This window comes from Anas acuta, chromosome 6 (assembly GCF_963932015.1).
Source record: "Anas acuta chromosome 6, bAnaAcu1.1, whole genome shotgun sequence".
NCBI lineage: Eukaryota > Metazoa > Chordata > Aves > Anseriformes > Anatidae > Anas > Anas acuta.
In genome coordinates, this window is record NC_088984.1 from 29,713,954 (window position 1) to 29,726,259 (window position 12,306).

At 47.2% G+C, this 12,306-nt stretch overlaps 1 protein-coding gene across 4 annotated transcripts in view; it reads left to right on the top strand.

Moving 5' to 3' along the window:
* The first annotated feature begins 1,504 nt into the window (after positions 1-1,504).
* AGAP1 (ArfGAP with GTPase domain, ankyrin repeat and PH domain 1) overlaps positions 1,505-12,306 on the top strand; it is a 347,733-nt gene continuing 336,931 nt past the window's right edge. Inside the window, exon 1 of one of the 4 annotated variants that reach the window (XM_068686216.1) lies at positions 1,505-2,068. In XM_068686216.1, coding sequence (XP_068542317.1) covers positions 1,906-2,068 — 163 coding nt within the window. In that variant the 5' untranslated portion in view covers positions 1,505-1,905. The remainder of the gene's footprint in view (positions 2,069-12,306) is intronic. The other 3 variants (XM_068686209.1, XM_068686211.1, XM_068686210.1) reach the window with 3 other exon arrangements.

The following is a 12,306-nucleotide window of genomic DNA, read 5'->3' on the forward strand; positions in this document are numbered from 1 at the left end:
CCACAAAAAAAGCTAGTTACAAGTATCATAGCAAAACAACTGCACTGAGAAAAGAGCTTAACAGCTCTGCGAGGCCAGAGCTGTATGCCCAAATAATGACAAACTGTTTAAGCATTTTGGCAAAAATAAGTAAGTTACTGAAATTATTCTATTCACTGCTGCGGTATATGTCAGTAGAGCTAGTGGATACGTTTTTCCTGAGACTATCCCTTACCTCATGCTAAAATGTTTCTTCTGTTAAAGTTTGCTCCACATTTTACAGTTTTGGAGCTTAAATCTATAAAATAATGATCCTAAATATGAATTTATTGAGGTGAATTCCCAGCTGTGTGTATAGCTGGTTTGAAAATAATTTATTTTACTTCATAATACTTGGCTTTTACCTCATAATACTTATTTGTGCTGGTGACAGCAATGTTTCATCATAGCATCATTCTCTACTTCTTTAACAGGGAGTGTAGGGATAGGACAAGGGGGAATAGTTTTAAATGGAAAGAGGGGAGGTTCAGATTAGATTTTAGAAGAAATTCTGTAATATGGGGGCGGTGAGGCCCTGTTCCAGGCTGCCCTGAGGAGCTGTGGGTGCCCCATCCCTGGCAGTGCCCAAGGCCAGGCTGGATGGGGCCTGCTCTGCTTGAGGGGTGGCACTGGGGGGGCTTTGAGGTCCCTCCCACCCCAAATCATTCTGTGATTTGTAACTTACCTAAAGCAGATTAGATATTTATTACAGAATCCCAGAGTGGATGAGGTTGGATGGGCCCTCTGAAGATCACCTAGTCCAACTGCTGCCAAGCAGGGTCACCCAGAGCACATTGTGCAGGGTGACATCCAGCTGGGTTTGAATATCTCCAGAGGAGACTCTACAACATCCCTGCCGTGTGCTGTCACCTCGCAGAAAGGAACCGAGCAGTTATTACTGCTCTAGGTGTTCCTGAGTGAGAACGGTGGCGTTTTTAACAGTCTTTTTTCTTTTATTGGCACCACGAGCAAGTTTTCAGGGCAATTTTGCACCCTTCATCACGCATACAACCCTAGAATAGAACCCCAGAACCATTTGGGGAATGGGCTTGAGTTGCGCCAGGGGAGTTTTAGGTTGGATGTTAGGAAGAACTTCTTTACTGAAAGGGTTGTGAGGCACTGGAACGGGCTGCCCAGGGAGGTGGTGGAGTCACCATCCCTGGAAGTCTTTAAAAGACGTTTAGATGTAGAGCTTAGGGATATGGTTTAGTGGGGACTGTTAGTGTTAGGTCAGAGGTTGGACTCGATGACCTTGAGCTCTCTTCCAACCTAGAAATTCTGTGATTCTGTGATTGATTAAGGCTGGGAAAGCCCTCCAAGACCACCTGCTCCACCCACCCCCTTGCCACCAGTGTCACCACCACACTGGGGGGGGGGCTCTCAGGACGGCGCCCCGCGGACTACATTTCCCAGCGCGCCCCACGGCGGGCACGGCCGTGTGACGCAGGGGAGGGGGGCACGGCCTGCGTGTGCGTGAGGGAGGCAGAGGAGAAAGACGGGGGGCGGAGGAGGGGGGGGGGCAGCCCGGTCCCGGGGCGCGCGCGGAGCCGTTAGGACCGTTACGGCCGTTGGGAGCGTTGAGGGCGCTGAGGCGAAGGGAGAAGGAGCTAAAGGGGAAAGGGAGAGGGACGGGGGGAGCCGGCCGCAGGCTGCCGGCGGGACCGGCCGCCGCCACCACGGAGCTGAGGGAGCGGGGCCGGCGGCCGGTCCGCAGCTGGCAGGGGGCCGCCGCCTCGCCCTGCCCCGCCGCCATGCAGTGAGGGCGGCCCCGGCGCTGCCCCCCCGGCCCGGTCCCTCTGTGGCGAGGCGCTGCCGGGGAGCGGGGGGGGCCCGGCGGGGCGGGGAGGGGACGGGGACGGGGACGAAGAGGAGGGGAGCGGCCGCACCATGAACTACCAGCAGCAGCTGGCCAACTCGGCAGCCATCCGCGCCGAGATCCAGCGCTTCGAGTCGGTGCACCCCAACATCTACTCCATCTACGAGCTGCTGGAGCGCCTGGAGGAGCCCGTGCTGCAGAGCCAGATCCGCGAGCATGTCATCGCCATCGAAGGTGAGCCTCTGACACCCCCCCGACGGCTGCCCCGGACCCCGTGAGGGGGTGTTTTGTTGTTTTTTTTTTGGGGGGGAGGGGGCTCGGTTGGAAAATGGGGGGCTCGGTGCTGCTCTGAGAAGTTGCTCTGCTGCCCGCTCGCTGCTGGTGTGCAGGCAGAGCGGCGTCCTGCGAGCAGCGGGGTGAGGTGAGAAGGACGATGCCTGCCTTGGAAGGGCTCGAGGAAAGGCGATATTTGGTGTTGCGTACAGCTCCCATCGAGACACTGAATGCACCGTCTTCGTTTCGGTGTTTTCTCGAGTAAACAAGATGCACAAGCGGATCACGGGGCAGCACTCCGTGCAATAGTGTAAAAAAAAAACAAAAAACAAACCAACAAACAAACCCACGGGTTCGATAGCAAGATGGAGATAAGTCTTCTAAGCTTTGAGTTATACGTATCTGTCCTCAAAGCAGCGCTACAGATGCACATCCTAAGCAGTTCAAGAGTGCAAAACGAGAAAAAAAATCATGCTGGGAACTCTGTAGATATTTTTCTTAGCTGCCACTGGAGTTAAAAAGAGCAAACAGTATTGGCTAAGAATGTGTCTTTAAGAAGAAATCTTTAAGTTATTTTGCCTGGTCGTTTAAAGCCTTGTGTTGTGTGCTTTTGCCATTGAATTAGTCTGCCGCTGTTTTGGAAGGGATTCAAGCGAGCAGAGTATGATGTATAGCATCTGAAATAGAGAGCTGGTTACAGCCATCGGGTTTTGATGGCCTCTCTCCTCCTTAAAGCATATGTCATAAAGAAAGTAACTGGGATTGTGACTTCTAAAGCTAACTGATTCATCTGACTGGAGCCATGCGGCTTGAACGAACGGGCAATGTGGTATTAAACAGGGGTACCATCAACATTTTAGGGGGAGGGGGCAATAATCCTTGTTAGCGTCCTGCATAGCAAGCCGGGGAGCCTGGCAGCGCCTGTCACGTATTGAAGAAGGCAGTTTGATGAGCAGACTTGGCTGGGGACTGAGTATGCGGTGGAGGTTTCTGCGTGTTGCCTATTGTACTTGTCACTTGTTGAGATGATGATGAGTGGCTGTCAGCTTCTGCGCCCCTCCTGGGAGTCCTTCCATTTGCTCTCCTCTTTCACGGAAGAGACGGAAACTTAATATATGTTGTGGGAAGGGGACACAGGCACCACTGTTCCTTTTGCAGTACTGCTGGTGTTTGGATTTCTGTGGGATAGATGATGTCCTTCAGGGGGGAAAAAGAAGATATATATTTAGTGGTAATTAATGCATGTCTATGTGGTTCTAAATGTCATGTTTCTTGATGCTTAGTGATGCAGCCAAGCTTGTGCAGAAGTGGGAGGAGGATGTGAAGTGTTCTATGTAGTTATCTCGGTAGCATGTGACTTGCATTTGTCTTGTCAAGTATTAATGGCTTGTTACCTAACTGTAGCTCCGTTCCCTTGTCACTCACAAAGGCTCTAAAAACAAAACAGCAGCCTGCAAACGTCTTTCAAAAGCAAAGCTGATGAGTAAAATTTTCGGAGACAGTTTGCTGTCTAACTTGTGTTGGACACTGAGTCATGCAACCAGCACATCTGATTCATGGGAAAGATTTATCTAGAAAAAGCGTCTATTTTAGGTAATTTTTCATTTGGAGGGCTCTTGAAGTACATGTAACCATGAATTTTACATATATGCAATTTTTAGTAACAACAGCAAAAAGAAGAAAGGCTAAGAAGATTCGCCTCACTCCTGGGTTACAACTGCACTAGGTTGTGTATTTTGGTAAACCTCCTTTGACTATTTTTCTGTAAAATTAGCTCCTGGCTTTACATGATAACTCCTTATTGCATGTTTGAGGGTCTCATCTGTTTTGCTGCTGTTGCAGTCTCGGAAGTCCTTACTGAGCTGCAGGGTTGTAATGATAGCTCCCTAACTCACATGAAGCCTTTTGAGTTCAAGGTATTCAGCTTTTTTACTGATAGCGAGGAATTGCGGTGTTGGCACGTGGCTGAGATGAGAAAATATTAAGTAACTTTGTGCTGAAATAGTTTTTTCCAGTGGAAAAAGAAACCATACCCTTTAAAGAAAAGAATGTAGTCTCGTTAGTTCAGGCTGCTCTAAACCATAACTCCAACCAGCATGTGCGCCTTGATCAGCTCTGATAATTCTTACTTGCTTAAGAGAGGTTTTTATGGATGTAGAGGAGAACACACTTGGACTCTAAAGCAGTTTGAGACTTAATTCATCAAAGTTACGCTATTAATTATTCTCAGAATTTCATTTTCGTTATAGATGTCACTGACTTAGTCTCTTTTAGGATTTTTTTTGGCAGTGTAAACTCCTTTCTAGGCTTTGAGCTCTGTTAGAGGAGTGCCTGGGCACACTTGCTGGATCAATGACTGTTTCAATAATGTGAAATGAAGCTGGTCTTCCAGCAGCAACGATTCCTCATATTCAAGGACAGGAGTTGTATCTAGTTGTAAGAGAGCAACTGCTAACTGCTAATTGTGTCCTGAATTGACGCTTTGATTTGATTTTTTTTTTTTTTTTCCAGAGACCTCTTTCATTGTGTTGTTCTGAGTTTGGTGTGATAATTGCTAAAACATTTGTGTGATACTGGTTTGTTAGCTTTTCTACACAGGATGAAAGTGCTAAGAGCTGGTTACTTTCAGGTTCATGCATTTCAGAGTTGCAGAGTTACAAATGGAAAATTGAACAGAAGTATGGGTTTTGTTATGAAATTCATAAGTAGCCAAGGAACTTTAGGTGCTGTTACCTGTTCTGTGGCTCATGAGCTGAGCTCCACCAGTAGAGGCATCAGTACTTGATCAGCATTCAGCAGTTCTTGTATCAAGTATGTAGAGTACTTACCAACAGAGAGAAGGAAACACGAGTAGACTTCAGCAGTCTTTAAACTGCTGGAAACACCTTAGGTTTTCGAGACATGATGCTCTCGAGGTGTGAATGCGGTTATGTAAGGGTAAGTAACAGCTGGGTGTATCAGTTCCCTTTTCTCCTGTCCAGAATGAGTCTCGTACTGTGTTGATATAAAATCTGAAGAATGATGCGAAACCAGAGAAAGGGAATCAAGCAATCTGAAAATTTCATTTCTAATCCTTCATGAAATAATTTTAAAACAACCAAACAGGGTCAATGTCGTCTTCTTGGCTGATAGTCCATAAAAATCCTTTTGCTAGTGTACTTAACTTGGTACTAACAGGCACTAATGCAGCAGGCGTTGAGCATCTGAAATAGTTTGCTATCCTTTTACGCAGTGGCAAGCCTGTCAAAACACTCTGCTTCAACATGGGCTTTGAGCAGATTTTTGTAACTATGGGGAAGATGAGAAGTATCTTGAATCCTCTGCTAATAAAACAAAGCCTAACAACCACACTTAAGATACTGGCTTCAGTGTGCCCTGACAGTGATTTGAAAATCTCTGTGGTCTGTGGTTTTTTTGAGGGGTTTTGGAGGTTGCTGCTTTGAATCTTACAGATGCTATACCAAACAGTGCTCGGCTATGAAGAGCTGTGCTCCAGAGCATCTTGTGATTTCTATTTTAATCTTTCTGTTAAAGAAGAAGGAAAAAAGAAGGCATTTCAAAATTGTTTTGTGAATGCTAGTTTGGGTTTTGAAATTATGATTAACTATTTCCTTTCAGTCTTGGGACTTCAGAAGTCATCTCAAGCTTACAGAAGAGATGAGATCTGTGTGCTTGGAAATAACATGTTCAGGGCAGTGCAGAGGTCCTGGTGCATTGGGGAGTGGGTGCTAGAATGGGTGGGTCCTTTATTTTTTTCTTCAGTCACTTTGAAATACATTTCTTGATAATAAAGAAGCCCAGGGTTGAGTGAAGGCTCTTGAAGTGCAGGTTAAGGGCACCTGTCATTGCTGTGGGTCTCCAGCTGTGTTTTGTTCCCTGCTGTGGCCCTTCTTTCCTTGGAGCCCTCTGCTTCATGAATCCTTAAGTGCTGGTACTGAGGTTCTCTGTCTCACAGGAGCTATGTTCGCTTCTGGGGCTGAGATAACAGTATTTTAACACATATTGAGACTGAGCAATGAGACAAACTGGGTTTATGTACAGTTTAAAAAAAAAATAAATCTGCTGTGCGATGAGACTACAGGCAGAAATGACAAAGATGCCAGCGATGATCTTGTTTTGTCTCCCTGTTCTAGAAGGGAGGCTGCAGTGAGGAGCTGTGGATATCTTAGTGACAATGGACAGGATGTGAGCAAGAAGTCTCAGGTTGTGCTGGGGAGGTTTAGATTAGATGTGGGAGAGGATTTTGACCCTGGCAGGGCGATGGAGCACTGGAAGGTGCTGCCTGGGGGTGGCAGAGACCCCATCCCGGGAGGTGTTTGGGACATGGGGCTTAGGGATGGGGCTTGGTGGTGGGATCCAGTGGATTAGCCTGGTGGTTGGACTCTGACCTTGAAGGTCTTTTCCAACCTATGATTGTTGAAAATAGGGGATTTGTCCTCAACTTGCCTGTTTGTGATGAGGCAGGGCTGAATCGTTGCGGTGAAGTAGACGCTCCTCGATAATGTACCGGGAGCTCGTGGGAGGCTGCCAAGGCTGTCCTGCAATCAGCTTGTGCTGAGAGTGATATCAAAGCTGCAACTTGAAAATGATTATAGCCACTCTGAAAGCTGAATACCCGGCACCCCTTTTACTTAGCTCTTTGGTTGAAACAGACTTAGGAGATCAAGCATCTGTGGATCTCCCTGCAAGCAAATAATTAAGTCTAGCAACTGGGAAGGAGAGTTTGGGAGTACATGTATGTTGTAGTATTTAAATAAGTCAAAGGAATGGTGGTGTAGTTTAGATATTTAAGTGTAAATGAGCAAAGCTGAAGAAATTAGTATTGATGAGACAGTGGCATCTTGAAACCTTAGTACTACCGACCCTATTCAAGCTGTCTGACTGCTCTGCTTTTTTAAACTGTGGATCAGTCTATGGGATTTGTAGCCTTATCACTACAGCTGCTACTCCAAACGTAACAAACAATGATGCAAATCCATTTCATATGGGTGCCAAAATGCTTTAAAATGGTTTTGGAGGCTGATTATGACATCTTAGCATGCAAAACAAGGCTACTTTTTGCTCGCTTTGCTTTTCAGGTCTGCAAAATAAATAATTTAAGATGTAGTAATTTGTCTGGCAGGAGTCTGTAGTCTTGCACTGAATTTTACTTTGAGGAAAACTTTTAGAGGCAGTGCCTGGGGAACAGTTTTGTAGCATGGCCATCTTGTTTCAGATTTGTGGGAGAGAGGGCAACAATAGAGCATGCCAGGAATGTGCTTTTTTGTGTGTTTTGTTCTGGGGGATTCAATTCATGTGGTTCAGTCAGATGTAGGGAAACCAGTCAATCCGCACCTTGAATATCGTGCTCAGTTTGGGGCCCCTCACTACAGGAAGATGTAGAGATGCTCAAATGAGGATGCTGGGAAGGGCCTGGAAACAAGGCTGAGCGGCGGCTGAGGGAGCCGGGGCTGCTTCGTCTGAGGAGAAGGATGCCAAGGGGAGGCCTCGCGGCTCCCTACAGCTACTGAGAGGAGGCTGTGGCCTGGCAGTGCCTGTCTCTTCCCTCAGGTGGTGAGGAGATGGTCTCAAATGTTGCATGGGGCAGCCTGGGGCAGTGGTGGAATCTCTGTCCTGGGAGGTGTTTCCGAGCCGTGTGGATGCGGTGGCTGGACTGGATGCTGGAGGTTTTTTCTAATCTAGGTGATCCAATGAGTCTGTTACCCAGGCTGTGAGGTAGCTGTTCTCTGGCCATAAACTCTACTGCGTGAAGCAAGGGGGTTGAGCCTTGTAGCAAGCGGTGAAAATGGTGAAAATACCATGTATTCCATTAATTCCCAAATACTTATGGGGTATACTTAAAAGTAGTCCGTCAGACTACAGTATACAATGGAAAAAAAGCGTACTTCTCTGGAGAATGGTGGAGTTTGGGAATGGTGCCAGGCAGATGAGGAGTGCCTCCACAGACCTCAGGAATACTTCACTCTCTGCTGCATCACAACTGGGAACTTGTTTTGTCCTTACCGATGAGAAGGGTAAATGGCACTGTTGGTATTTAAGTTAACGCGAGTGCAAAATAATGTAGTAGCTGAAATAGAGAATTCATTTGCATCTTAACTGTGTGACCTTTTGCTTACAGCGCCTTTAAAGCATCGTTTCTGCAATTGTTGCTTTTTGTGTTAAGGTTACCCTTTCTGACTTTGATACATGCAGCTTTCTACCATTTGTGGAAAAAATCAAAAATGGTTTCATACAGTCAGTGAAAATTACAGGGGATAAAGTTCCCCTATTCTGAACAAGAAAACATTGCTTTAAATGTTTTTGGTAATCCTAACCTCCGTGAAAATAGGAGATTTGTCTTCTGTAATATTAGTTTTTGTCCTTGACCAGCTTCAAGGACTGTTTGTGCTTCATGTTACCCGTACTGATGGAGAGCAATGCTAAGCTTCTCTTTTGTGCTCTGGCTTGTCTTTATACCATGCGATAATCGAGCAAGGACTGCTGGATATGGACGAACTGCAAGATGTTGCTTGCTTGTACTAAGGGCTCCTGGGAATCAGGCACCATCAGGACTTAAATATGGCTTTGTGGAGAGAGACATCTCCGCACGGAGCCCTGTGGCGTGGGTGTGCAAGTGTTGCTGCCTGGGTGGAGGCAGGACTACTGGGGGCCTTGGGACAAAGACCCCAAAGGGTCTGGGACCAGGTTGGAGCAGGGGGCAGTGACACAGATCCTGCAGCTGTCCATCTACCCCCTGACTTCAGCAGCCCTTTGCGCTGCTGGGCTTACCGCGGTGCTGAGGCTTCCTGGGAGGCTGCAGCTGGCCGCAGACCCCTGGGTACATAAGGAAGATGAGGGCTCTAACCCCAGGTGTACCCTTTGCCCCTGTCCAACCCCACTCCAGCCTTGGTGTTTTTCATGAGGTGCTCTGTGGGGACACCCCACTATGGCTCTGGGGCCTTCCTGGGAGCACAGGGCTTAGACTGGTTTGGTTTGGGGATGGTGCTGGGATTCTTGCACACCGGCTGCTGTGGTGAGCTGTGCCTGTACCCCAGGGGAAGAGCAGCTTGGCTCAGGTGCCTGGATCCTTCCTGGATGCATGGGTCCTCTGCCAGTCCACCATAGCAGGGGAGGGTATCTGGGGGGAAGTTTAGCTTTTTCTTTTTCTTTTTTTACTTTTTTTATTATTAAAAAAAATAAAACTAAGTGCTCAGCACTGGTAAGTGCTGAGTTCCCCAGTACAGGAGAGACCTGGAGCTAGTGGGGGGAGCCCAGTGAAGGGTCATGAAGATGCTGAAGGGGAGGGAAGGCTGAGAGAGCTGGGGCTGCGCAGCCTGGGAAAGAGGAGGCTTGGGAAGGCCCAGAGGCTCTGGGCACAGCCTGGAGCCCAGGAGGCTCCCTCTGAGCACCAGGCAGCACTGCTGTGCTGGGCGGGTGCTGCAGCCCTGGCACAGGCTGCCCAGAGCCTGGGGGGCTCCTCCTTGGGGAGCTTCAGGAGGCGCCGGGACCTGGGGCTGGGCACCCTGTCTGAGCTGAGGTGGGATGGAGGAGGTGAAGCAGTTTCACTGAAGAGTTCCTCCCCGGGGGCAGCACTCTGCACCTCTCCTGGCTGGGCTTCCCCAAGCTCCTGCCAGCCCAGCTCTGCGGCCTGTCCCTCTGGGGGTGGCTGCATGGCCCTCTGCTGCCTCGGCTGCTCCACGTTGTCTGTGAACATGCTGCAGGTATGCTCTGCCCTGTCATCTGGGGCATTCATTAAGATGTTAGATGGGATCGGAGCCAATATTGACCTTTGGGGTGCACAGCTGGTTACTGGCCTCTGTGGTGGCAAAACTGTTAATATTTCAGAGCGAGAGGTCTGGCTGAGAAGCTTATCCTAAATAAAAGAACATTCCTTTGAGCTCAAAGCCAACAGTCTGTGGTTTTCCCAGCTCCCTGCTTCTGAGCTAAGACAATACTGGGTGTGCCGCTCCTGTGGGCTCCACCAGGAGCCATCTCTCCCTGTCCTATTATCACTGATTGATTCCCTAGAATTGTGGCAGTTAGCAAGCTTCTTAAGGAGTCCATCCCTCCCAGGGATTCATACCTGCCTTTGCTAACACCGAGATGATTGTTTTTCCTCACCTCTCTCTCCAATCATTTGGCAGGGAATGGGAGAGCAGAGGATGAGATGGAAAAGGCAGCATTTACATGCAGTGAAGGTAGAGGATTCAAGGGTGTTCATGAACTCCCCAGCATGAGGGTAGACGGTGGCAAATAGTTTTTCGAGTGACAAGATGAAATTTCTTTTAAAAGGTTGTTATAAAGTCAAGAGTATTTCACTTCCCTGTGTCTATATATCTGGAATGACTTTTCAGGAACTTTTTAGTCTTTTGTACAGCTTTTGATCCAAATTTGCAACTAACGTGTACTTCTGTTTCATTTTGATAAGGTTATAAATACTGCAGGAATTTTGTGATTAACCTTAGAAATTAGGTAACGATGTGGTCTCACTGTGGCGTGTTCAGGCAGCTGTGGAAATGTGTCCTCATAGAAAGTTCCACCTTGTGATCACAAATGTAAGAGGAAGCAGGCATTGTTGGATTCCCTCGATCGTAGTGCATCCATTGTGGTGCAGCTGACAGCTCCAAATCTTCCTGGAAGTGTTTAGTGTCTCTTTTAGAAAGAAGATGGAAGCAGATGCATTATTTAACCGGTCTATACACATCCAATCTCATTAATGCTATTTCAGGGTTCTGACTAACATCATCTTTGGAGGCTGTGCAATGCCACAGATGAAGGGCTATTGAGATGACAGTGCATTTCCAACTCAGTGAGCGGCTTGGCTTTCTTTTCCCCCCCTGTTGCTTCAGTGAGCCACTTGAAGAAGCAAGCACAAAAATACAGGGTTGATGTGACTGAGGTGTATAATTTTTGTGTCTCATCTAGTAGCTTTATTTGCTTACATACTTGGGCAATGAATGTAAGCCTAATGATTAGACAACTATTTTATTTGCTAATTTCCCCTTCTGTGCTTAAGGAAATAAATACAGGCAAGCAAAGTGACTCTTGCGAATGCTGTAATTGAGTCTGTGGCTTTAGCTGTATTGCAGTACATCTGTGGCCTTTTTATTTGTTTACTTATGAGAAACTTCAGACTTGTATTGGTTTTTGTTTCATTTTGAGGGAATTGAAGGGCCATTTGTAGCCTAGATGAGAGCAATTGGACATAATTTAATATGAAACCTGGAGGAAAATTCTCCTTAACTTACATTTGGTAGTGTTTACAGTTTCTATTAAGCTGAAGCTGCAGATGATGTTCTTCCTGTTAGTAATTTTTCTATGAATTTATACCCCTCTATCTGTACTTCAGAGCCACAACTAAATGTGGGCTGGCAGTGTGCCCAGGTGTCCTAGAAGGCCAGTGGCATCCTGGCCTCCATCAGAAGTAACATGGCCAGTGGGGCTAGGGAAGCGATCATCACCTTGTATGCAGCACTGGTGAGCTTGGGGTCAGGGGTCTTGGTCTCTCTCCTCAGACAACAAGTGATAGGACACGATGCAATGGCCACAAGTTGCATCAGGAAGGTTTAGGTTGGGCATTAGGAAGAATTTCTTCATGGAGAAGGAGGTCAGGCACTGGAATGTGCTGCCTGGGGAAGTTGTGGAGTCACCATCCATGGCGGTGTTTAAGAGACGTGAGGACGTGGCACTGAGGGATGTGGTTTGGTGGTGGGAGGTGTTAGGTCAGGTTGATGGATGGACCTGGTGATCTTGTAAGTCTTTCCCAACCCAGCTGACTTGGATTCTACATTTTTCAGTAGCAGAACCAGGAGGACACAGCAAGATAGGCCCTATTGCAGGATATTTTAGCGTCCTGTAACCAGTAGTGTGAGAATGTGCAATTTCTATTATTTCACTACTTCACTTAGCATGCTCAGAAGAAAAGCCAGGAAGCCTGTCTTTTAGGTATCACAGCAACTGTGTTCTCTAGGGGAAATGTGCTAAAAGCATGCCACTGGCTGCCAAGGCAGCAGTCATTTAAATGTATCCCACTTAACTTTGCAAATGTTTGTGTATCAGAGTTAACTAATTGTGAACCAAAAGCAAGGATTTTTGCATCACTTGGTCAATAACCCAAGAAAGATTTCCTGTTTTTAATCCAGCAGTGAATTTCCCCAGAGATACCAGCCAAACTCAGGAAAACACACCCAAACCAGAGATGTGGGGAAAAGGAGAGAGAT